The 23,421-nt window shown below is 49.7% G+C and overlaps 1 protein-coding gene across 16 annotated transcripts in view; it reads left to right on the forward strand.

Moving 5' to 3' along the window:
• The window catches only part of SCMH1 (Scm polycomb group protein homolog 1), a 74,623-nt gene that overhangs the window by 38,014 nt on the left and 13,188 nt on the right, over positions 1-23,421 (forward strand). For 14 of the 16 annotated variants that reach the window (XM_068417926.1, XM_068417925.1, XM_068417919.1 and 11 more), the window contains 4 exons: positions 16,782-17,014; positions 17,573-17,699; positions 18,738-18,938; positions 19,613-19,798. In XM_068417926.1, coding sequence (XP_068274027.1) covers positions 16,782-17,014; positions 17,573-17,699; positions 18,738-18,938; positions 19,613-19,798 — 747 coding nt within the window. The remainder of the gene's footprint in view (positions 1-16,781; positions 17,015-17,572; positions 17,700-18,737; positions 18,939-19,612; positions 19,799-23,421) is intronic. The other 2 variants (XM_068417931.1, XM_068417934.1) reach the window with 2 other exon arrangements.

A 23,421-nucleotide genomic window follows, 5' to 3' on the forward strand; every position in this document is an offset into this window, starting at 1 on the left:
GTGATAATTTCTGCAGTTGCCTTGCACAGGAGGTGCTCATGGCTTGGGGGTTCGTTTCGGAGTTTTAGAAATGAGCTTTTTTTGACTGTTTCCAGAAGAGCTGTATGGATGTCTGTTCTTACTGAGTCAAGCGTTCATCCTAGAGAAATACTGATGGAGAAATATTAATCTATCACAGTGGGTATACATAAAACAGCTGAATTAAGGTTGCATGCGGCATCAAACCCAAACTTACTGCAAAGGTTTTGGACTTTCCTGTTGTCATGGTGGGGTCAGAGTTTCAGAGTGAGGGCAAAACAGAGGAGAATGGTGTTTCCCCATCTTGAGATATTGCAGCACACAAAAGCGAGGTCAAAATACACTGCGTGCACATTACTAACGATGTGGATTTTTTCAGCAGAAGACCCTGAAGGTGTGTTGGGTAGGGAAGGAATTATCTCCATCTGCCAGGCCTGCGTGCTTTTCCATTTGAGTCATGTAGTGACTCAACTGACACTGTAGTAGATACAGTGCAGGAGGTAGCTGGTATTTCTCCAGCTGAGAGCTTCAAGGTTTAGATTAAGTTGTGACGCACATCAGCAGTGCACGAGTCTGCACGCTGAGGTAATGTTAAGTAGAAATGTAAATTGGGAGGAAATCAGAGATTGAAGTAGTGAAATACGTAGGTCAGCTGTTGTGGGTTGTCCCGGTGGGCAGCTGAGCCCCCCCAGCAGGGTGGGACAGAGAATCAGAAGGGTAAAAGTACAAAACCTTGTGGATTGAGATGCAGACAGGTTACTAGGTAAAACAAAAGCTGCATGAGCAGGGCAAAGCCTTGTGTTCATTCAGTGCTTCCCATGGGCAGGCGGGTGTTCAGCCATCCCCAGGACAGCAGGGCTCCATCACGCGTAACGGTGACTTGGGAAGACAAACACCGTCACCCCGAACGTCCTCCTTTCATTCTTCTTCCGCCAGCTTTTCTTGCTGAGCACGACGTCATGTGGTGTGGAATAGGCCTTGGGGCAGTTGGGCTCAGCTGCCCCGGCTGTGCCCCCTCCCAGCTGCCTGTGCACCCCCAACACACGTCCTGGCCAGGCACCTTGAGAAACGGAGAAGACCTTGACCCTGTGCGAGCCTGGCTCAGGAACAGCTAAAACACAGGTGTGTTACCAACACTGTTTAGGTCACAAATCCAGAACACAGCACCACGTGAGCCATTATTAAAGTTAACTCTAGCCCAGCTAAGAGCAGTATAGTACTTTTGAAAAACTTTTTGTGTGCCTTTTAACTTCCTGCTCCTTGGGGAGTCTGTGGGCAACTCAAGTTTTCATGGCTCTTAAACAGGACAGAAACAATCCTGCTCTCAGGTCACGGACGTAAGTGGAGCACGGATTTGGAAAGCTGCTTTGGAGAGTCCCTCTCCATTAGAAGCAGTAGAGAAAATCAATATTTAGGATCGACCTAAAGAATGAGGATTGTTTCTTAGTTATTTTAAATCATGTCTGAGGAGAAGGAGAGCGAGCGATGCACACACAAATGGAGGTGCTGCTGCTAAGGTTCAGGGCAAAACAGAGGGAAATATGAGACTGTGATAAATATGACTGAGAGGAAAGAAGAGAGAGATAAGAGACTGGTTAATGATTGTAGTTTCTGGGGCCACCTGCCCTCAGCAGGGAGGTGGGATGAGGGAAATCCCCCCTCAGCCAAGGCATGGTCTTGTAGAGAGATGTGTCTGTTTCTGTTATCCATGGGAAATTTGGGTTTTCACAAGAGATCACAGAGTAGAGGAAAGTTCAGTTCTTTGTAGTCAGGGAAACACACGTTGGAAGAGTTTCCGTGAGAAGTTAATTTTCCTTTCTGAAGTGGTTTGTGGGATGGAGAGCTGTGAGCCCCTGGGGAAAGAGAAACCAACCCGAGGTCTTCTCAGGTAGCTCTGCGAGGCGGCTTCCAGCTGTGAGCTCTTCTCCCAAAGAGGTGATGCACTGAAGAGTCCATCTATGCCAGGTAAAGGGACACCGGGTGGGGAAAAAGGGGCTGAGCAGATGGGATCAGGGCTTTGTGCCTATACGTGCTGATTGTGGGTGCAGGAACCTGAGACTTTCTGCAAGATCTGGATCTTGACACAAGAAAGCGTGTAGAACTCTTTTATTTAAACATGAGCTTTAACTTTCAAAGAAATGCGTGCATTTTTCTGGGGTTTATGCTGCAGTATCAGGAACTTTAGCTGTGATTTGCCTCCAAAATGTGTGAGACGTTTACAGGACCTCCCAGGAGCCCTTCTTACAGCTGAGCGCTGGTGGCTCTGTGCATGATCCCACCAGTGCTGCTGCTGGAAGATGCTGTGGCAGGGACAGTCCTCCCTGGCCTCTTGAAAAGCAGCTCATTTCCCAGGTCCCAAGCAATCCGGATTCAATCCATATCTGCACAAGGACCTTCTGCACACACACATGCATACACACACCTCTTCCACTGTAACAGCGTCCCTTAAGTCTGCACGTCCATGTTTAGTACATCACTGCTGGAGGGTGGGGAAATACTGTAACCTTAAAAACAAGGATGCAGGGACACACGCAGCCTGCAGCAACCTGCCCACAGTCACAGGTATTGATGTCAGAGTCTGTAACTCAGAAGGTCCTTGAGCCATTCCTCTGTCTGGGTTCCTCTGGAGTTCCCTGGTGGGTTCACTACACCCTTTCCCACCCTTCTGGATGCTCCGTAACAGAGCGGGGGATGACGCCGTGCTGGGTGTGGGAGAGGGGCAGCAGTGAAAGCGTTAAGGCTGGGCAGGCAGAGCTGGAAGCAGCTCCGGCGTTGGAATTTGGAGGAGTGGAGTTGCTGCCTTGGCACCAGCCCAGCTGGCAGAGAGGCCCCGCGCCCAGCCGGGTCGGGGAGAGCTAATGCGGAGCACGTCCTCCTGGCATGTCCTGGTGCTCAGCGCGGTTAAACAGCAGGCTCTTGCCGTGACTGCCTTTGCCCGGGTCTGCTGCGAGCTGTCAGCACACTGCTCCCTCTCCCTGGGCTTGGCTGCCTTGAGAGTGCTTCTCTCTGCTTGCAAAGCAAGCAAAAGTTAATAGTTGTAGGTAGCTACCATGGGGATACGTTGAAGTGGAGCTCGCATCCACTCCTGGACTCGCCATCTCTTGCGTGCGTTACACAGCCCGCCCGTATTGCCGAAGAGACCGGAGCGTGCCGGCACGGCCTGGCCGGCCCCTGTGTGGGTGCTGCGCCGGGAGGGATAACTCCAGGAGGCAACGGAGGCACTGAATGCTCACCCCGGGTAGAAGGTTCATGAAGTTCTTCATCTCTTGCCACCATTGCTGCCATGTGATTTATTGGTTAGCTGCTTGGTGTCTTCAAATGAAGATGATGATCAGATGGTAGATTTTCTGCCCATGGGCAAAGGTAATGTGTATTTTATGATTTGTCTTTATTTTTGATGTTGCTTGGTTTCTCTGCCTCCTTTGGGGTGAGAACACAGCGGTGGATGGAGGAGCCTCATCAGGAGTAGCTGGCAGGGTAACACTCAGATGACCTCCTGTGCTTTACTGCTTGGAGGAGGTGGAAGAATATAAATTACTGTCACTTCAGGGCTGAGCTGGGATTTGGAGCTCATACATCAAGATGGGTGACTGGTTTTTGTGTCGGGGTGGCTGGATTTGGGACCACACAGGTAGAGCTTATGTACCGATGGCAGGAGAAGGTTACACAAAGAAGATGAGCATTTTCTATCTGCGAGTCTAATGCACATGCAGCCATCGTACCTCGGTGTTGCTGCTTTTGAGACCACTGTTGGAAGATCCCAAGAAAAACTCTTGAGCTGTTTGGAGCACAGAGCCAAGGCGCTTAGCAGTAATCCTGGCTCGGCTCGGATGTGTGTCCTGGAATACGCGTTGGCTTTGGAGGTCTGGGGGCTTGGACAAGAGCGGGAGGGTTTGCTGCTCCCCCAGCCCCTCTTTGGATGCTGATGGTGCCCGTTGTTCAGCAAACGGTAAATCTGTGGCTCAGCAGGAATGGTGAATCTGGTGTGTCAGGCAGGAGCCTCCGAGAAGAGGAGCTGAGCTGGGAAAGGCAGTTTCCACCGTCCCCCAGCCTGTCCTTAATACCAGTGTCTCCGCCTTCCTCTCAAGTTGACTGTTCCTCATGTGTTTTATTGTAAAATATTTCATAACCCAGAGAGCCTGGGTTGTATTGAGGATGTTTCCTTCCCTTTTCCATCCTCCTTCTTGGCCCAAAACAGGCCTTCAAAATCTCAGGATGTTTCTACAGGAACATCACTGTTGAAACCATCCTCTCTTTGGGTGAATAAAACTGGGGTCGCCGCTCCGTTTCTGCAACATCCCTGACCAGTAACAACGCTTCTGCTGATGGGATGTGGTGCAAGGCTGTGCATGAAGCTTGGGTAGGCTGAAGGTCTGAGTCCTTTCACGATGGAATTGGACAAACTCGAGGAAGAGCAGCGGTCAAGGGCTTTTATTTCTGGGGATCTCAGAGTCTGGCTCAGGATGTGCTGAGCTGGTGGTTACAGGCAGGGCTGGTGTCTCTGCCTAACCATGCTCTGCTGCCAGGTTGGATGCAGAGTTAAATAAGCTTAAAGTGTGCCCAGTGTAACAGTTTGTGTAGCTTTAGGAGAGCCACAGGGAGAGCACAGTTTCCCATCTAGACGAAGTGTTTTAAACACTTAGTACCAAGAAGCTTCGCGTTGAGGATTTAGGGCTCCACGCCTAGTTTCTGCCTGTCACCAGCACACATATGCCAGCCGTTGGTGGCAGGAGCTTGGTCCCTTGTAGGGATGCCGCTTCTGATGCGGGCAAGTGCCGGAGGAACCAGAATGATAGACCAGACTCTTCCCACAAAGGTCTGTAAAGGCTGTGCACGGCTAATGGGGTGGTTGTGTATGCGCATGTGGGAGAAATGGGCCCGTTTTGGTGCGATTTTTCACAGTGACGTTGTGGGGACAAGAACATGACATTATCTTCTCGTGACCTACTGGGTACTTTCTTCATTTTTTTGTTTCCTCCCCATTTTTTGGAGAGGGAAAGTAAATGCTGTTGAGCCCAGCTCTGCCCCTCACGTTGGTGAGCAGGTGTATGTTGCCATGACATGCATTTGTATTGAATCCAGGAACTTTGTACCGAGTACACAGCCCCACTTGTTATAAAGATCGGACCTTTTGCGGCTTGTCACAGTTCTCCTCTTGATCTTCGTTATTTTTATAACTTCTGAACAACTTTAAAAAAGAACAAAAGGTGGAATAAACCTCACCCACATAGCAGTCTCCTTGTTCTTTGTGCGCTGATATTCTGAAGGTGTTCTGCTAATATTTAACCAGGAAGCCACAGCTAAAAAAAGCTTCAGAGAAAATCAGAACAAGCAGAAACCCCAGGAACGGTCCTGAATAGCCTGAACATGGCAAGAGCACAGAAACGTTTTGATTCTCAACATGAGGCTTTGGAAACCCACTGATAATTAATTCTGAGGGGCAGAAGATGTGATCAGTCAGTAGATTGACTGTGGTAGCCTCTCATGCCACGTATGTTAAGTGAATATATGTCCTTGAGCTGGCTGGGTCTGAGTAGCAGTGTAACCAAGCGGTTGCAAACTTCCTGCAGGCTCTAAATCTGTGAAGAACTCAGTGACCTCTGTCCTGCTGCAGGTGTAATTCAGGTTGACTTGGGCGTGCTTGCACAAGCTGAAGGCTTACCTAGTCTGCAGGTTGGTTGCTTCCTAAGACCATGGCTCTGGGATTTTCTTGAGGACTGCTATGTGGAACAGACACGTGTCAGTCATCCCTGGTGCTTTTGGCAGCCCTCTATGGGTACATGCTCTGCTGATGGCCTCTCCTGAAGCACTAAGCCTGGACAAGATGTCGTACAATGGTTTTCCTGAGGTGTAGAAATCAGTTTATTTATGTTGTCGGTGTCTGTGTCAGGTTCTGCCCACGTACCATCCACTGAACAGCTCCAGGGGGTCACAGGTGGGCTCTTGCAGTTGCTGCTGGAGCACTCACCATGTGTCCACAGGCACTATCATGCAGGAGACGATCTCAGCCTGGCTTTGGGGTGATCAAATGAAGCTTGAGTATTGAAGTTCAGATTTTGACTTGCTTTTGTTCTGACTTTGCCAATAAATATTGGCATTGCTGTTTCTCTTGGAGCTCCCTGATTCCCCCTGTATGTTGTCTTTCACCCACTAGTGCATCCCCTCAATCAGGAGCTTGAGTTTCAACTCTGCTGATGCATTTCTCACGCTGGAGCTGCCCAGCTCAGTTCTCACCTCCTTTTTGTAGTTCAGAATTTCTCTGTTTTAATTCCGTAGCTACTTCACAGCTGATTAAAACAACCCACCATTACAACAGCTTTATTTTTGCAGTGAGCTGGAGAAGATGAGACTAATAGGGGGATCACAGCAAGCTAGAACCCAGATTGTGTTGCAGCCAGTTTATTTGGAATAAGAAGTAGTGGGATGGGGACGGGGGGGCATCTGCTAATTTGGGATGTGAAGAGGGTGATTGTAAACAAATTTGGCATTTGATTGTCCTCTGCATTTGAACCATATGCCCCATATGCTGCTCATTGCAGCTCCTTGTTGTCTGACCTGGTAGCTGGGCTGGGAGAGGGAACTGTGGTCCAGACAGGCTGGGGGAACTGGTAGCCCCTTTTGCTCCCAGCTGCGCCTGCAAAGGAGCATCTAGCTGGCCTTGCACAACTGGACCTAGAGTTAAGTTGTCTGAGCACCGGAGAAATAAAAACCGATGCTGGCACAAAGAGTGCAAGCCAAGGCCGCCAGCTTTGTTAAAATGGGCTGCAAAGATTGCTGGACACTGGCTCATACGAGCGAGTATTTCTCTAAGGGTGATGAGGGTGATTTATTCTGTGGCAGAATAAATAGCAACGCTGCGGCACTGTGGGCTGTAATTGTGTGAGGGCTTCCTGTGCAATCCAGATCTGCACGCTAAATCCCTCGAACCAGCCCCGCTGTCCCAACCTGCCATTTTTCTCTGCGGTGTAAATGCCTGTGCCAGGTCCGTTCCCAGCATGGTCTGTCTGCTCCTTTGCTTTGCCTTCTGGAAGCTGCAAGAGGGGATGGCAGGGAAAAGAGGGGCTGAAGAAGCAGGAATGTGCTGCTCCTCCAAACTCTGGCCACATAATTGGCAGCGTGACATGTTTATGGCTGGTTGTGTGGATGCACCTTTGTGCACAGGTGGCCAAGAAGGCCAATGGCATCCTGGCCTCTATTAGGAATAGTGTAGCCAGCCGGTCTAGGGAAGTGATTGTCCCTCTGTACTCGGCACTGGTGAGGCCGCACCTTGAGTACTCACTTGAGTACTGTGTCCAGTTCTGGGCCCCGCACTTCAAGAAAGATGTTGAGGTGTTGGAGCGAGTGCAGAGGAGGGCGACCAAGCTGGTGAAGGAGGGTCTGACCTACAAGGAACGGCTGAGGGAGCTGGGGGTGTTTAGCCTGGAGAAGAGGAGGCTCAGAGGCGACCTTAGTGCAGTCTACAACTACCTGAAGGGAGGGTGTAGTGGAGTGGGAGTCGGCCTCTTCTCCCAGGCAACCAGCGATAGGACAAGAGGACACAGCCTCAAGCTTGGCCAGGGGAGGTCCAGGTTGGACATTAGGAAGCATTTCTTCTCAGCAGGGGTCATTAGCCATTGGAAGGGGCTGCCCAGGGAGGTGGTGGAGTCACCATCTCTGGAGGGGTTTAAGAAAAGACTGGACATGGCACTTAGTGCCCTGGTCTAGTTGCCATGGTGGTGTCAGGGCAATGGTTGGACTCGATGATCCCAGAGGGCTCTTCCAACCTGATTGATTCTGTGATTCTGTGTTCCACAGCAAACGTGCTGAGAGATGGGGGGCTTGTGAGCTGCTCTTCGGGGAGAAGCTTGCTTGGCTGCTCCAGTGGTGGCAGGGTGATGCCGTTTTCCCTTACCAAATGCTAGCCCTTGCAGTATTTTATAAAAAAGATGCGTGACTCAGTTTCCCATCCATTTGATAACACTACCCAGTGGATACAAAGCAGTTAATTTCTTTCCCATATGGCAGAGAAATTAAGACCTGGGTTTTGGAACTGAGTAAATCTGTGGGCTCAGCACTAAACTGAAAAATGACTTTTGCTGAGGACAACGATTTGGACATCCTTGCTCTTCACAGCACTGTCACTGTCTTTGTCTCTGATCATGAGCCAGTCCCTTATCTCTGTTTATTTTGCCATCAGCAGAACGGGGGACTGTGCTGACCCCCAGGGCATTGTGATGAATAAGTCTATTGTGTTGCACATCCGTAACACTTGTTGTGTCGGGTCTCAAAGCACTTTCCCCCTGCTTTGAGGAATATCTGCACACATATGTTTATGCTCTAAAAAGCGTCAATAACCGCTAAGTAATAATAAGAGTTGCTGTCTCTGAAATTATGCTGGAAACCAGTTAAAACCATTAAAAGATCCTTGCTCTTGGATGCTAAGCAGAAGAGCTAAAGCAGTGTGTAGGAACTCTTAAAAATGCTTAGTCTGATCAAAGAGTTTTCTTAATAGGATCAGTGAGGGGCAGACTCGGGGTGGCTCTCGGCATGCAGCGGGGCAAGGCAGAGCTTAGCCCTGGCTGAAAATAGCCCTGCAAGGGCTGGAACTCTGTGGAAACAAGAATCCAGGGATCACCTGCAGGTTTGGGGGCTTTTTGCTTGATTTTTAACCAGTGTAATGAGGATTTCTGTTCAGTTGGTTTCTACCGTGACCTCCAACGTCCTGATCTCTCATTTTTCCCAAGTGGAATCTTTTTCCCTTGCTCTTTCTGGCCACTGCTGTGCTTTGAGCTGATGTTCTCGTGCAGTGAACATTACAGCCCTAGTTCTCCCTCCTGAAGGAGCACCAGGCAGCTCAGAGCCCATCATTTTGCATCTGAAGGTAGGAGTGGTTTTCTCCACGCTCATTGGTTTATATTTATCGGTGTGATGGTCACCTGCTGTTTTCTTGCCCCTGAAACTCAGTCTCCCAGCTTCTCTCTGGAGCTGCTCACAGGCTGCCACTGCCCTGTCTACCCTGGGAAGTGTGGATCATTAGAAAACTTTCTCACCTCACTTATCCCCTGAACAGGTCGCTCATGAATATGTTGAGCAGTGCAGGTCCCGCTGTGGATCCCTGTGTACTCCACGTAGACCTTTTTCCTCCGCAAGAATGCCTGTTTGCCCCCACCTCTTCTAACCCATGATTTATCCCTATAGAAACCTTCCTTCTCATCCCGTGGCTCTTTAGTTTTTATAAAAGCCTTTGGTGAGGATCTCAGAGGCTTTGTGGAAAGGCTGGTAGGCTGTGTCACATCGTCCATGTGGTCGCTGACCAGTCCAGACCCTTCCAGGTTCACAAGGCCAGGTTTCTGTAACAGAGGCTGTATGGACACTGCTCAAGTAGGTCGGATTCCTCTTGAGGACCATGTTGTTGGATAAAGCCTCAAGTTTGGTTTGGAAAGTGTTTTAGCCAGATGTGCTTTGTGCTCGGGTAAAACGAGCTACTTGGGTTTAGCAAATGACTGGGTGAATGGGGCGGGCAGCGATGCACAGAAGGGCAGCCTTGGTGGTGCAGAGGTCTCTTTGGGTTGGGAGTTCTGGGATTTGGTTCGTATAAGCAGATCCTGCAGATCCAGAATAGGAGTTTTCTGGTGTTCAGCTCCAGCAGCGCCGACTCCAATCTTCAGTTGTTCTCTTTCGCGTCTCCCTCTGTGGTTGTAATTAGAGGTAGGACACTTGGGACAGTTTGCAATACTGTTACTGGTCTGGCACTTCAGGCAGGTCATTAAACCTCCGGCTGTCAGTGTGTTGCCCAGCATCTATGAGATGTGTTACAAGGTGTGGTGAACATCTGGGAAGGTTTTTAAGATCCCTGGCTGCACTGCCTTCAGAAAGTGCCGGGTGTAACTGCCAATATGGTTTAGGGCACACAGGAACGCTGCCTTGAGAGCTGGAAGTGTAAGACTTGTGCAAAAAAGCAAATACCAGTTGCTGGTGTCACTGTGAGTCTTGAGACTATGGTCCTGAGACCATAAAAATGCCACAGCTTGTGCCAGTGGGATGTGTAGTGGCATCTGCAGTGCACAGCGCTCATCCAAGCGTGTGCAAATAATTAAAATAAGAAAATTGCTGCTCCAGACCAGGGAGATTTCTCAGCCTTTAAGAAATGGGACGCTCGCGATGAATGTTCAGTCTTTCTCAGGTTCAACAAATATGTAAGACGTTGCTTTAGTTTTAAGCTCTTCTTCCTGTGCCCGTGGATGTCCTGCCCAAAACCAGACATTAAAATGCAGCCTGATCATCAGGACGAGCAGGACGGAGACAGTTTTAGGGACCGTGGTTTGCATTTTTGTGCGTGCTGCCGTGTAACCACTGGCCAGTGAGGTCTGGGAGGGGATCGGGGGATAAAGCACCTCATGGCTTCCAGCAAAGGCAACCGCAAGTTTCAGTAGTCAAAAGCTGAAACTAGACAAATCTTGTGTGAAAAGAATATGCGTATTTGGGAGTTAAGATCATGAGAACATCTCGAACATGCTGAATCGTGCAGCGCTTGGATCCTCTTGCTGTATTATCGTATTAGATGTATCCTCTGATCTCTCAGCCTTAGCTCAAGAAGACATTTTAGGCTGGAGAGCAGGAATCCCTGCAGGATATAATGAATTATCAGAGTAATTGCATTCTGACTTGTAAATTCCAGGATTTGGAGGATTGTTCTTAATCCCTGTCCTTGCAAGGAGCCCATGTCTCCCACCTCTTCTCTGACCTTTTCTCCTGTGTTGTGTTTGCCTAGCCTGCTGAGAGCTCAGGATGTACCAAATATTGAGCCTTTCCAGAGCCCAAATTTAGGTCCCAGTCGTGCTAGTGTTGGCCAGTGATGACGGTCTCTGCTTTGGGAAGAACTGAAGATGTTTGAAGCTTTGGAACCAAGCTCTGGTTCCTGTCCAGCTCCAGCCTTCAGGATGTCTAGGTTTGAACTGCTGCATCCAGGGAAGGATTCAGCCAGACCTCATCAAGATTTCTGTTCTCTGACTAATTTCCTTATCTTAAATGTGTCTCTCTGTCCCACCTCTTTGGGTCATGCTTCTGACTGTGCAATGCTGAAGAAGGGACAAGGGGCAGCTGGAGCACCAAAAAAACCACTGGATGGGTGGCCTACAGGGCATTCTTCATAGGTGCTTTAAAATGGATATGAATGGCATTTTCAGTCTTTCCAGAAACCACCCCCTGTGTTTTGGGACACTGTAATGGTCATTACTGGTACCTCTAGAGAGAAGAGGTGTGAGCTACGGCTGCATCTGAGAGTACAGTGGCCCTTAGCACATAAAATGGAGATTTTGGGTTTTGTGGTCCAGCAGTAAATGCAAACTGTTAAACAGCTGCTGTATCGGAGAGAAAGGTAGGAAACCGTGCTCCATCTTCAGCTCTTCTGTTCCATATTTTCTTACGTGTTGGCTTTGTTATTTTTACCCCAAGGACATAATTTTGTCGTCTTCAAGCTTTGACAAGCCTGAGATAAGCTGATGAGTGACAAATGCTGCTTTCTACTATTGGCCAACCCTCAAAGGGTGGACGGCAACTTCACAGAGTCTTCTGTAAATAACAATTTGAGTCACAGTGCGGTGGGCAGCTGCTGGTGCTGTGTGTCAACTGGCAAGGGATATTTTGGCATCAGGCGATAGAGCCTAAAGTCTTGAATTCTCTGTCAAGTCTCTTTGTTTCTGCAGGAAGCTCGAGACTCTTGTTTAAACTAATCCTTCTGTGATTAGTAACCCAGTCAGTGGTGCCCGTCTTTTCTTTTTGGCTCCGAGTTCCACAATGTTTGATCCTCCATCTTTAGGGTGATGTTTCTTCCTGCAGCCAAATGGATCTGATGCCAGCTGGCCCAACAAGGAGCCAGCCCGTTCCTCCATCTTTCAAGAAAGACCAGGAACTACTGGAGAGAGTCCAGCGGAGGGGTACAGACATGGTCAGAGGGCTGGAGCATCTCTGCTATGAGGAGAGGTTGAGGGAGCTGGGGCTGTTCAGCTGGAGAAGAGCAGACTGAGGGGGGATCTTATCAACACTTACAAATACCTCAGGGGCGGGTGTCAAGGGGATGGGGCCAGACTCTTCTCAGTGGTGCCCAGCGACAGGACAAGGGGCAATGGGAACAAACTGAAACGTGGGAAGTTCCATCTGAATATGAGGAAAAACTTCTTTGCTTTGAGGGTGCCAGAACCCTGGCACAGACTGCCCAAGGAGGGTGGGGAGTGTCCTTCTCTGGAGATATTCAAAACCCACCTGGACACGACCCTGTGCAACGTGCTCTGGGTGACCCTGCTTTGGCAGGGGGTTGGGCTGGATGATCTCCAGAGGTCCCTTCCAGCCCCAACCATGCTGTGATTCTCTGTGATCCATGCCTGCCCTTGTGCTGGATGCGTGTATGACCCAAAACAAGACAGTTCAGCCAGCAGAAAACTTTCATTGATCAGTTTTCTGTTCCATGAATGAGCAGAAATGATTAACCATGAGTTCAGATCACGATAATTCAAGTCAGAAGGGATCTCTGGAGGTTGCATGGCCCAACTCCTTGCCTAAAGCAAGGCCAGCTTTAGAGTTGCGTTAGGTTGCTCAGAGCTCATGTGAGCATCAAAGCTGTGGGGCAGAGAGATGCTGCTTTTCTCAGCAATGGCAAAATGTTGATTTTTTAAGAGGGCCCCACTTGATTTTCTGGCTCCTCTCAGTGGCTCACCATGGGGTGAAAACAGTGGTACAAGGAAGAAGAAGGTGGGGATGTCCCTGGCAGATGCTCACTGTTGGCCTGGCACTATCACCAGCTGAATAAGATGCAGTAAATTGAAACTTTTGGCAGTTAAAGGATACGAGGGCAATGGTTTGCAGCTGCGAGATAAGCCTGCTTGCTGGCCATAGCCATTACCGCTGCTGGGGCTCGTCAGGCATCAGGGCGGGTGCGGGCAGGGCTGAGTGCTCTGCACCGCTCCTCCCCGCAGCAATCCTGTGCTTCTTGACCACATCCTTGTAACAGCAGGGGAGTAACAGGCACCTGGCAAAAACTGTACACTCCTTGAGGAAGCACCCAGGCACTGGAAGTGGTTATAAACGCCTCGGTGATGAGACAGCAGCGTGGCCAACGTGTGTTTTTGGGGCTGCGCCGTTGCTGGGCGGGTGCAGCTGGTGGGATGACTCTGCTCTGAAGTGGTCAGTGTCTCCTCGTCACGCCGATTGCCTGCAGCTCCCTACGTCTGGTAGGGGCAAGAGAAATGAATTAGCACGGACTGGTGTTTTCTCAGATTCTGGTTAAAATCAAGCAACAAGCCAGGCAGGTCTGCTGAGTGGTGCTGGATAGTGGGATGATAAGACTTTATTTAATTAAATCTCCAGGTCAGAAAAATATCTGTGCATTATATCAGCCTCATCGAGGCAGCCACAGGAAAAAAACATCAGTGCATATTCAGCAATGTGCTCACCATTGTATTCAGCAATGCTGTTAGGCACAAAGCAACATTTTCTGTGTATTTATGCCCCGAGCTTGCTGCTCATTTAGATGTAACAGCCTGTTTCATTGAACAGTCTTGTGAGCTGTAGCAGCTCCTCCATCCCTGTGGGAGCCGGGGGTGGCAGGCGCCGTGGAAACTCCTCTGGCGTGGCTGAATGAGATGAGGTTTCCTATCGGGTGGTGCCTGCGCCGAGTTACGGGCTCTTATTGCCCTAAAACCAAAACTGATTCTTGAAGCCTGGCAGATTCCTGTTACCTGTAATATCTTTACGGCTGAAGTGGACAATAGATCTTTCTAGCATTTATTGTACCAAAAGATGAAAACATTTTTTATTGTAAAACTATACAGCGAAAGCTTGCACACCAGGAGCTCACCTGACGTTGGTCTCCTTTTCCCTGGCCCTGGGGTTACTCTGCAGCGTGGTTTCAGCCTGGGAGCCAAGGGCACAGTTCAGCACCTCTGCCTACTGCAGCCCAACTTGCCAAATGCACCATTTCTGTGAGTTTTTCACTAGTAAAACTGAGATCGTGTGTTTGTTTCACAGCTTGTCTGTAGAATCCTCAGTTTCTCTTCCAGGTTAGAGAAACCTCGCTGAGGCACAGCTTGGTTTAGACACTGAGCATTGGTGCAGATTGCGAGCGAAATGCCCCCCGCAGGGTTTTACACACCCCTGTGATGTGTAAGAGTTTCTTTGAAGAACAGAGTGTTTCACCTGTGATGATCCTTCTCCTATCAACTTGTCGGGTTCTAGTAAATCCTTTCATACAAATATTTCTGCACTGAGATCAGCCATGCACACGTAAGGCTGGAGGCACAGCAGTTCAGCAATCAGTGCCTGTCCTGTCTGTGCCGTTCCTCTCTGCTAGCACAGCTCGGTGCCAGATGTCACCTGCAGCAGGTGACACTCACTGTCTTGTAAAACCATCAAGAGAAGCACTATAAGTAGAAGTAAGAAGCACTTGTGCTATCTTATTCCTTTTCTTGCCAGCAAAGTAGTCTTGCCTTTAGTATTAACATCTCAAACCCTATTTTTACCGTGATTCTCTGTAGCTGCCTAGCACAAAAAAAGACATTACTGGGGAAGTTAGATCCCTGAGTGACTGTGTACTTCTACCCCGCACATGATCCAGAACCCAAATGCACAAAAGCAAGGAAATAAAATTCAAACTAAAAAAATAAATGGAGGGCACCAGAAATCTTGCCCTGCCCACATGACAAGCAGAACAGGGCTGATTCCTGGATGCACCGTGCACCGTGTTATTTGCACCAGTGCAAAGTGAGGTTAGGTGGGTGTAAACCACCTGAAGACAACCGCAGGACGTTCTGCACTTCACTTTTTATGCCGGTTACTCGTAGAAGCACACAGGAGCTCAACATGGTAGGGCAGGGACGGCAGAGTTCATCATCTCACAGCAGCGAGTGGAAGTGTACGCCAGATTTGCCAGCGGCAGCAGTCGTTGCCGGCAGCAGCAGGAGTGCTGCCTGGTGCTCCTGGCCCTTCTCTGCGGTAGCTGCTGACCTCTGCGTCCTAAGTGTGCCCCGGCCAGGCAGCCTTGCTGTGACACTGAGCTGGCAGCAGGGGCTCAGCTCTGTCTCCCCTCATGCCCCATGCATGGCCGTCTTCGGCACTGCCAACAAGACAGAAATGCCCACGTGGCTGGAGGCTGGGAGTCCCGACGGCAGCTTGGACCTGGAGGAGTGCCTGGCCAGTGAGATGTGTCTACGGATCATGTCTTTGTATGACGTCCGCCTGCGTGAAGTCATCTAGTCCTGCCGTGAGATAACACCAGTCCTGGTTTCGAGCTGCCCGAATGAACCATTCGCTCAGGTTTTCTCAGAACTGGCAGCCAGGTTCATGCCCAGTCTCCCCGTGGAGAGCACAGGGTACCCCAGAGTCGAAGCTGGTGGAGTCAGACCAGAAGAGCAAAGCAGGATCCTCCACCTCCAGCGGCTCATTCACATAAGGCCGTAATAAGCTGCCACTGATGGCACCTCATACAGATCTCTGCCTACCAGCCACGCCGTTCCCTCAGTCTGTGCTTTGGTTAGCAGTGAAGTGGTTAACAGAGCCGTCAGCTCACTGCCCCGTGCCTGGAGTATCTCCTGACTCTGGGCTTGCTGCTGTCACCTCACAGCCCACTGATCTTCTCCAGACCCCTACAAAGTTGGATCTGGCTCAGTTTGCTGCTCTGAGCTGTCGGCAGGAAACAGCATCTTTGTGCCAAGGGAATGAGTCCTTGCTCACAGAAACTGCTCATAACACCCTCATTAGGAAAACCGTAAAAACCTCTTTATATACCCGCAGTTGTGCCACTGCTAGGGCTGCGTGCCATCCTGGTATCTGTCTTTTAGTGCACTCTGTTTCCTTCGCCAAGATTTTATTCTTAACTCTAAAGCACTTCAAGAGTGCGTGTTTTTTTTTTCTAATTCAGAGCCCTTATGTTGAATACACAGCGAGGTTTCCAGGTCTGAGAAACAAGACATCTTAAAGGTCACCGTGCATTTTTCAAAATCTAGGAGGGTTCTGGTTTGTTTCTTTTTAGCAGAAATTTAAATCTAAAGGAAACATTGGCCTGCTGAGCTGGGCCAGTTCATCTCTAGCCTTTAGCAGGACTTGGGAAAGATGAATGATCAAATTCAGGGGATTTGTGGGCAAATACACCAGAAACCTGGTTTTGTCATGGAAAATGTGAGAAGATAAGAAGGAACAGACCATGTACTGGCACCTCACTTAGCTCTGGCAGTACGTGAGAGGAGCAGGTCAGCTGATCCGACTGGGATGAGCTATTACTCAGGGCCAGGAGCAACAGTCCTTGCAGGCATCGAGGATGGAGCTGGTACCTTCCACTGCAGTTCACTGGTAATTTAGGGACAGAGGAAATTTGCCTTCTGCCTCGAGGGAGGGGATTTCCAGCACAGCACTGGCTCTGTGACCGTCAGGCAGGTCTTGACTGATCCTTCCCCTAGGAATGCTTTCGGTGCGTTTTACATGATCACTGGCAGGTCACCACTCGCAGAAGGAAGAGGTGTAGGTGCCAGTTATTTTCAGGAAGGAAGGTATGGCTGAAAGCGTGATCCTTTTGGAGTTCAGCCCATCCAGGCTAAGCCACAGTGTCCCACAGCTCGAGTGCTGAACCGAGGATCAGTGCGTTTGGTTTTTATTCTGGCATGGACAGTAGTAGCCTCCATTCAGGGGGCTGTGAATACTCCAGGTTTTTCCATGTGACACTGTATAAAGATGGAGGCTGCTCTTGTTTTGATTCTCGCCTGATTTAATTATATTTGCTTTTTCTCTTTTTATTTCAGTTGTGATTCCAAAGAGCCCTTTACCTGCCTCCGAAGTAAACTCGGAGAAACCTAGCATGCACAGTAGCACAAAGACTGTTTTGGGGCATCAACAAGGGCAAAGGCGTCGCAAAACAGGGAAGAAGCGTGGTCGAACGACCAAAGCGCTAATCCATCACCCCATGCCTACACCCTCCAAGTCAGTGGAGCCTTTGAAATTCCCCAGAAAGAGAGGCCCCAAGCCTGGCAGTAAGGTAAAAGCTGATGCTGATGCAGGCGGGTGAAAAGCAGGTGCTGCAAGTTCTGCCATGGGATGGTGCATGCGTGTGTTTGTGCACGTTTGTCTCAGCCTCTGGCTGTGTGACTGCAGCAAGTAGGAGACCAAAGGGGTATGTGGGCTGGGAATATCCCTCAGAGTCCAGCCCCAGAGCTGTAGAGAATGTCTGTGTCCTAAAGATCATTTCCATCAAGAAACTGTGTCTTTGGAGCTGCATTAGCTGTGAAGTAGCATGGCAGATGCTGTGATCATGACAGGATGGCCAACGGTGGAATAAGCTCTTCCATCCATCGTATGTAGCTAGTCGAAGTCAAGCAGAGGTGACAGATCTCAGGCTTGTTATTTTTTCAGGATTGTGGTTTATAAAATAGACACGTATTGACTACTGGGTTCTTGAGACTCCCCGTCATCACCATCAGAAGTGTGTCATGTTCCACAGTGCCTTGTCTGTTGGATGCAAAGGAGAGAGTGTAGTGATCATGGGTGGTAAAGGAGAGCAGGGATAAAAGGAGAAATATCTCCTCTTTTTCTGCAGAGGAAACCTAGGACATTGCTGAACCCAGCACCCACCTCTCCAACAACCAGTACCCCAGAACCAGACACAAGCACTGTGCCTCAGGACGCTGCTACAATCCCCAGCTCTGCCATGCAGGCTCCCACAGGTAAGGGTCTCAAACTGCATTCCTGACGAGATTGCACAGTTAGGAGCTGCATCGGTCAGAAAGCGACGCCCCCAGATACTCCCATTTCCTCCTAAACCCATACACCAGCAAACGTTACAATTCCAGAAAGGCCGGCCTAGCAGAGAGCGTGTGGGGAGGATGAGAGAGGCACACAAGTTCAGATCAGCCGTTCATTTATCTCTGTGTCTGTTTTGGAAATAGTCAAGCTGTAGGAAGATTGCAAGTCCATCTGTTAAGTGCAGGGACCCCTTTCCCTGAGTTACCACGTGCATGCTAGTGACTCCACAGCTCTCGGAGGGCTTTTCTCGTGGCCTGTCGTGCTCAGCACCTCTTGTGAGTCCAGAGCTCAAGCTCTCCCAAACCATGCCAAGCACAGCTGCTGAAGCTGCAGCAAAATGCAGAACAACTGCTGAACGACAGTGGCAATGATCTGTTCAGCTTCAGCCAGGATATCGAGGCAAACGGGGACAGGAGGGAGCAGAGGAGGAACAGGAGCGGCAGTGCAGAGTATATGCTCTGCTGCAGCTGTGAGATGTAGCTGAAGATGAATCTGGGCAGGAAAGTCTAATGCAAAGCTGCTTTTTATAGCACTGGATATGGGCTGAGCCCTCTGTTTCACCAGAACATAATTGGCAAGTTTTCAGAGGAACCTAAAGAACGCAGTTTCCCTAAAAAGTAGGGTCTGTGTTCCTTCATCTCCTTTGAACATCATAGCCACCTTACCTGGCTGGCAGGGGAACCACTTTGCAGCGTGCCTGTGGGAGCCTGAGTGCTGGGGAAAGCGTAGGAGAAACAGCAGCAGCTTGGAAGGGGAGTATGAGGCAGGAAGATTTTGGAAGCAGTTCCTCTTTTATAAGTGTCTCTGCTGTTAGGATACAGACAGGCAGTTGGTGTGGATTCCCCTTTGTGAGTGATTTGACAGTCTGAAAATCTCAGCATCTCTCAGGTTGGATTTTAGGCATCTGTTTCTTGCTTTCTTGAGTGGGTTAATGGCAAACACGTTTCTCATCTTGGCAGTTTGCATTTACTTGAACAAGAACGGCAGCACTGGGCCCCACCTAGACAAGAAGAAAGTTCAGCAGCTGCCAGACCATTTTGGACCAGCTCGAGCTTCTGTTGTCCTGCAGCAAGCAGTACAGGCCTGCATTGATTGCGCTTATCATCAGAAAACAGTCTTCTCCTTCTTAAAACAAGGCCACGGGGGAGAGGTCATCTCAGGTGAGAACTGGCCCGCAGCACTTTGCCTTCAGAGGTGTCATTGCGAGAATTGGCTCGTTGGAAGATGTCTCTCCTGAAGCTTGGTGCAGTCATGGGCCAGGGGCAGACAGGAGATTTCTGTCTTCTCTTTTCTTGCCAAACATCTGTGTCAGTGAAGCAACAGCTAGCGGCTGACTCAGAGCAGAGCAGTTAGCGTGGCCTCCAGGCACAGCTGCTGGAGAAGGCAGCACGCAGCCCTGGTGTCAGCCTGGGCAGCGTTACCGCTTCACCTATCGTCCCCCAGCACTGCCCGAGCCCCCAGGAGGAGGCGGAACGGGTGGGATTTTCAGAACTCGTGACGGAAAGACCAGAAATACCCCATTTTTTTAATTTTACGTCCGTGTTTACCCGGATGCTGGGAGTGCAGGCCCCTCCTTGAATGCCTTTCCATTCCCTCGAACGCAGCTTCCCGGGCGCTGCAGCCCCGTACCTGATGCTGGGTGCAGCAGACTGGTTTCAGCCTGTCCCAGGGAAGCGAGCTCGCCAGCGCTCAGCCAGCGGAAGGCAGTGGCTTTTGTTTGCTCTAGCCTAGACCAGCGATGCTGAGATACAGAAGCTGGCTGTGCAGCCCTGGGCGTAGTCTCCTGCCTTTGCTGGGGGTTTACGTGTTGGGCTCTGTTTGTTTCTGTCTCCAGCTGTGTTTGATCGGGAACAGCACACTCTGAACCTGCCAGCAGTAAACAGTATCACCTACGTCCTCCGCTTCCTGGAGAAGCTCTGCCACAATCTTCGCAGTGACAACCTCTTTGGGAACCAGCCTTTCACTCAGAACAGCCACATGCAGCGCTCACACGAGTACGACCACGACAGGTATCTACCAGGTAGGAGCTGGGGCGGGGGCGGCGTTGTAGGGACCCCAGGTGCTCCGTGTCTTAACGCAGATTTTTATCTTTATCTCAGGAGGCAGGCGTGGGTTTCAGAGCCCTCTCTGCAGGGTTCGTTGCATCACACCTTAGTGTCACGCGCATGCCCGCAGGGCTCTTTTTGCACAGAGTTCAAGTCACTGTATTTTTCTGCCTGTCGGTCTGATTTCCATCTCTGCCTGTAGGTTTCTGCTCATCCGTGCTGTCTCCTTGTCTTCCCTCCTCTCCTTGTCCCCAAGTCCTTCCCGCTTCCTGTAATCTGATTATAGTGACTTCATCCAGTTAGGAATTAAGGTGAAAGACTGCATGAGAAATACAAGAGTGATAACATGCAGTAGGTAAACTGTAATTAGAAATGGAATTAAAACCTTGCAGAGCGGTTTCCAGGCTGGCCGTGAATCTGCTGCCAGCAGCCAGCACAGCCAGCCCGCGGTGGAAGCGCAGCCCGTTCGGGGATGATGCACGCTGCAGCGATCTGAGACGTAGGTAGCTTTGTTTTTCTTGGCATGGCTAACGCTCCACGGCGTTGAGTCAACACTCCCCTGGCAAGATAGTTCATGCCGCAACGCACATCGTCAGGCTGCAGAATTGCTCTTAAGCAAAAGCGGTGGAAAACAAGAAGAGCAATAGTTTTCCCCCCAGTGCTGTGTAGTGGCAGCAACCCCCGGGGTGAGAGCTGCCTCCCCAGGCTGGCTGTGGCGAACGACTGCTGGAGGAATGCTGGTCATGGAGAGGATAAAGGCTCTCTGCACCTTCTTTAGGTAGTTGACAAGTGTCTTGTGCTGATCTGCTCTCCTGTCTTGTATCCTCCACTACCTTTCTGCCACCCCGAGTCAGCCAATAGCTGTTGTGTTGTTTGAGGTCTTTCCAAAGTTAATTCTTTGGCGCTGATGAGAAAAGTAAGGATTTCTGATGTAAAAGGATAAGCACTTAGGAAGAACTGTTTAAGGAAAAGTCACTAGGTGTGAAGCGTAGGGGCAACAGCCTAATGCCACAGTGCTTCACTGCATCTCGCAAAGCACCCGTGCTCAGGGGAAGGGATTAGCCAGAGTCTAAAGAGCGTGAGGATCTCGGCGTGACTGTCCTCTGCTTCCTCCATGGCTGATCAGCTGCCTGCAGGCTGGGGCTGTGCAGAGCCAGCAATGCCAGGAGCAGGGAGCTGTGCTGTGCTGTAAGAAGAGGAGCTGTAGGAAGTTGGCTGCTGTGGCAAGTACAGGAGCAGCATGTCTAGTTACTGGGACTAGAGGTTACCCCTCTAGGGAACGCTCAATTAGGAGAAATCCCCATGTTTCAGTGTGGAAGTACCCTGTCGTCATGAGATGGAGCAAAACCAGAAGGGGAGGAAGAGGACCCAGGGTCTGGGCATGGTAGTAGACTTGGGTGAGGAGGATCCTGCAGCTCACACACGTGGTTTCTAGCCCCCGTGAGATGTCAGTGGTGTCTGTGCTAAGAGCTGGGCTGCCTGGCAGGGTGGAAAAGTATAAAGAGAAAGTTAGAATTCAGGAAAACTCAGGCAGAGCACCAGATACGACACGGTGCTGAGACCTGCCCATCCTGAACTCTTCTTTAGAGTGTTTGCATGGATTAAAGAAAGATTAACCACAGACCAGAGAAGCAATAATGCCTAGTCCTGTAGTTCATACTGATGTCTCGGGGATTGCTGGGCGTCTGGCCATCTAACACCTTTCTCAAGCACCTGAAAGAACATGATAAACATTGTTATCTGCACATTGCAGTGGCTTCTGGTGAGGGCAAAGAAACAGTACCCGCGATTTCGAGAGGTTAGGGCTGGTCATGGAAGAATGAGGATGCAGTTGTACATCAGCTTAAATCACACCAAGTGTCAAGGCTGCTGTGGTCTCACCTTCAGCTCTGTGTGTCCTGCCTTGTTTCCTCTACAAGTGCTCGTGTGCCTGAATGGGGCTGGTTCTTTCAGAAAACCATCACTGGTTAGGACTGGTCTCAATTCCCAGAACAAACTGGCTTTACAGGGACACCACTGTGGATACTGTGGAGAATTTGTGCATGTGCTTGGGGCAGAAGAAGGAAGGTCTGCAGCAGCCCTTAGGTCAGCTGTGTCCTGGCATTCTGTCTTGCTAAGTAAGGTATATCGTGGAACTAAGGGGAAATAGATCAAGTTGTACATCAGGAAACAGTAAATTTGCAAGAAACCGGGAAGTTAATTGCTGTTAATAGGAACAGGGATGGGCTGTGAAATGCTGTGAACAGGTAGATCTGATCTGGAACCATCTGAAAACATAGGACTGGACGGGCCTTCTGGACCATTGAGCCTTGGATCCTGTTGCAGGCACAGCATACGGTGTTGCTTTAATTAACTCTTGAGTTGGAGATTTTGCTTTTCCACTGGAGGCTGCTCCAAGGTTTTTTGCTGAATTTTTAGAAACTACATTGTAGTTTCTAGCCCTGATTTATTGTTGGTCAACTTGGTATCCGTGTCTCCTTGTCTTAACATTGTCTTTTAGCTTAACTTAGTTCTCCTCCTTCTGGAAGTAGTTAGAGAGCAGTCGTATCCTTCAGGGGAGCTCGCCTTTTGGCTGCTCTCGTAAGAAAGGCTCTCTGATCTCCTCATCTAGTGTTGGTTTGAATTAAACTTCACGAGGTGACCAGAGTGCCACGCAGCACTCTGGGGAAGAGCTTGTGGGACCTAGTGCCACAGCACTGGCACCACCATGTTCACAAGAAATGCCTCTGGAAGCCACTTTTTGTCACTGTATCCTTGTAGCAGGTGATGATCAACCCGTCCTGGTCGTATACCCTGTTCTTCTCATCTGTTATTGTCAACTGGAAGTTCCCAGCTCATGGGACAATGCTTCAAGTGCACATTTGTGTTTTGCTGCTGGATTTACCTCCTTTCTGGTACTCCGTTGTATGTATATTTTTTCTGCATAATTTCAAATGCTACTTTATACGGCCTCACGTGGGCAGACATCAGCAGATTTCATTGGTGAATCTCTAGAATTTGTGCCGAAGTTATTAGCAAAAATATTAAATGACACTGAGCTCAAGAATGATCCTCAAGAAAATTCATTAGCAATCGCTCTCTGGCCTCTTGGTCTCACTCAGTGCTCTGCCAACTGCCTTTCCCTTCTAATCAGGTGTTTGTGCATAGAACAAGGCTTCTGGTAATCCCTGTGTGCTCTGCCTCAGCTGGTGGTTCTCCATATCAAATGCCTTGCTGAATTCCAGGCAAATGAGGTTGACCACTCTTCCTTTGTGTGATAGGTCAGTTATTTTTCCATTGTAAGGAAGCTATCGGGTTAGTCTCTTCCGATGAACGCCTACTGCAGTGTGTACCGTGTGTAATTGCAGTATTTTCCCTACCCTTTCCTTCAGAACCTCTTACAAGCTTTGCGGTCCTGCTGAGGTCAGACATGAGCTTTTTGTTGCCAAAAGCGTTTTCTCACCTTCTTTTTTATATGTTAGCACCACGTCTCCAGTCACTGACCAGTGCGTCACTGAGTTTTGTTAGAATTTGCCGCAGCAGACCCAGGGTTTCGTGTGTGTCTTCCTTGAGTTTTGGCTCCCTCTGCACCCTCACAGCCCCAGTCTGAGTACGTTCA

Source organism: Nyctibius grandis, chromosome 24 (assembly GCF_013368605.1).
Source record: "Nyctibius grandis isolate bNycGra1 chromosome 24, bNycGra1.pri, whole genome shotgun sequence".
Lineage (NCBI taxonomy): Eukaryota > Metazoa > Chordata > Aves > Nyctibiiformes > Nyctibiidae > Nyctibius > Nyctibius grandis.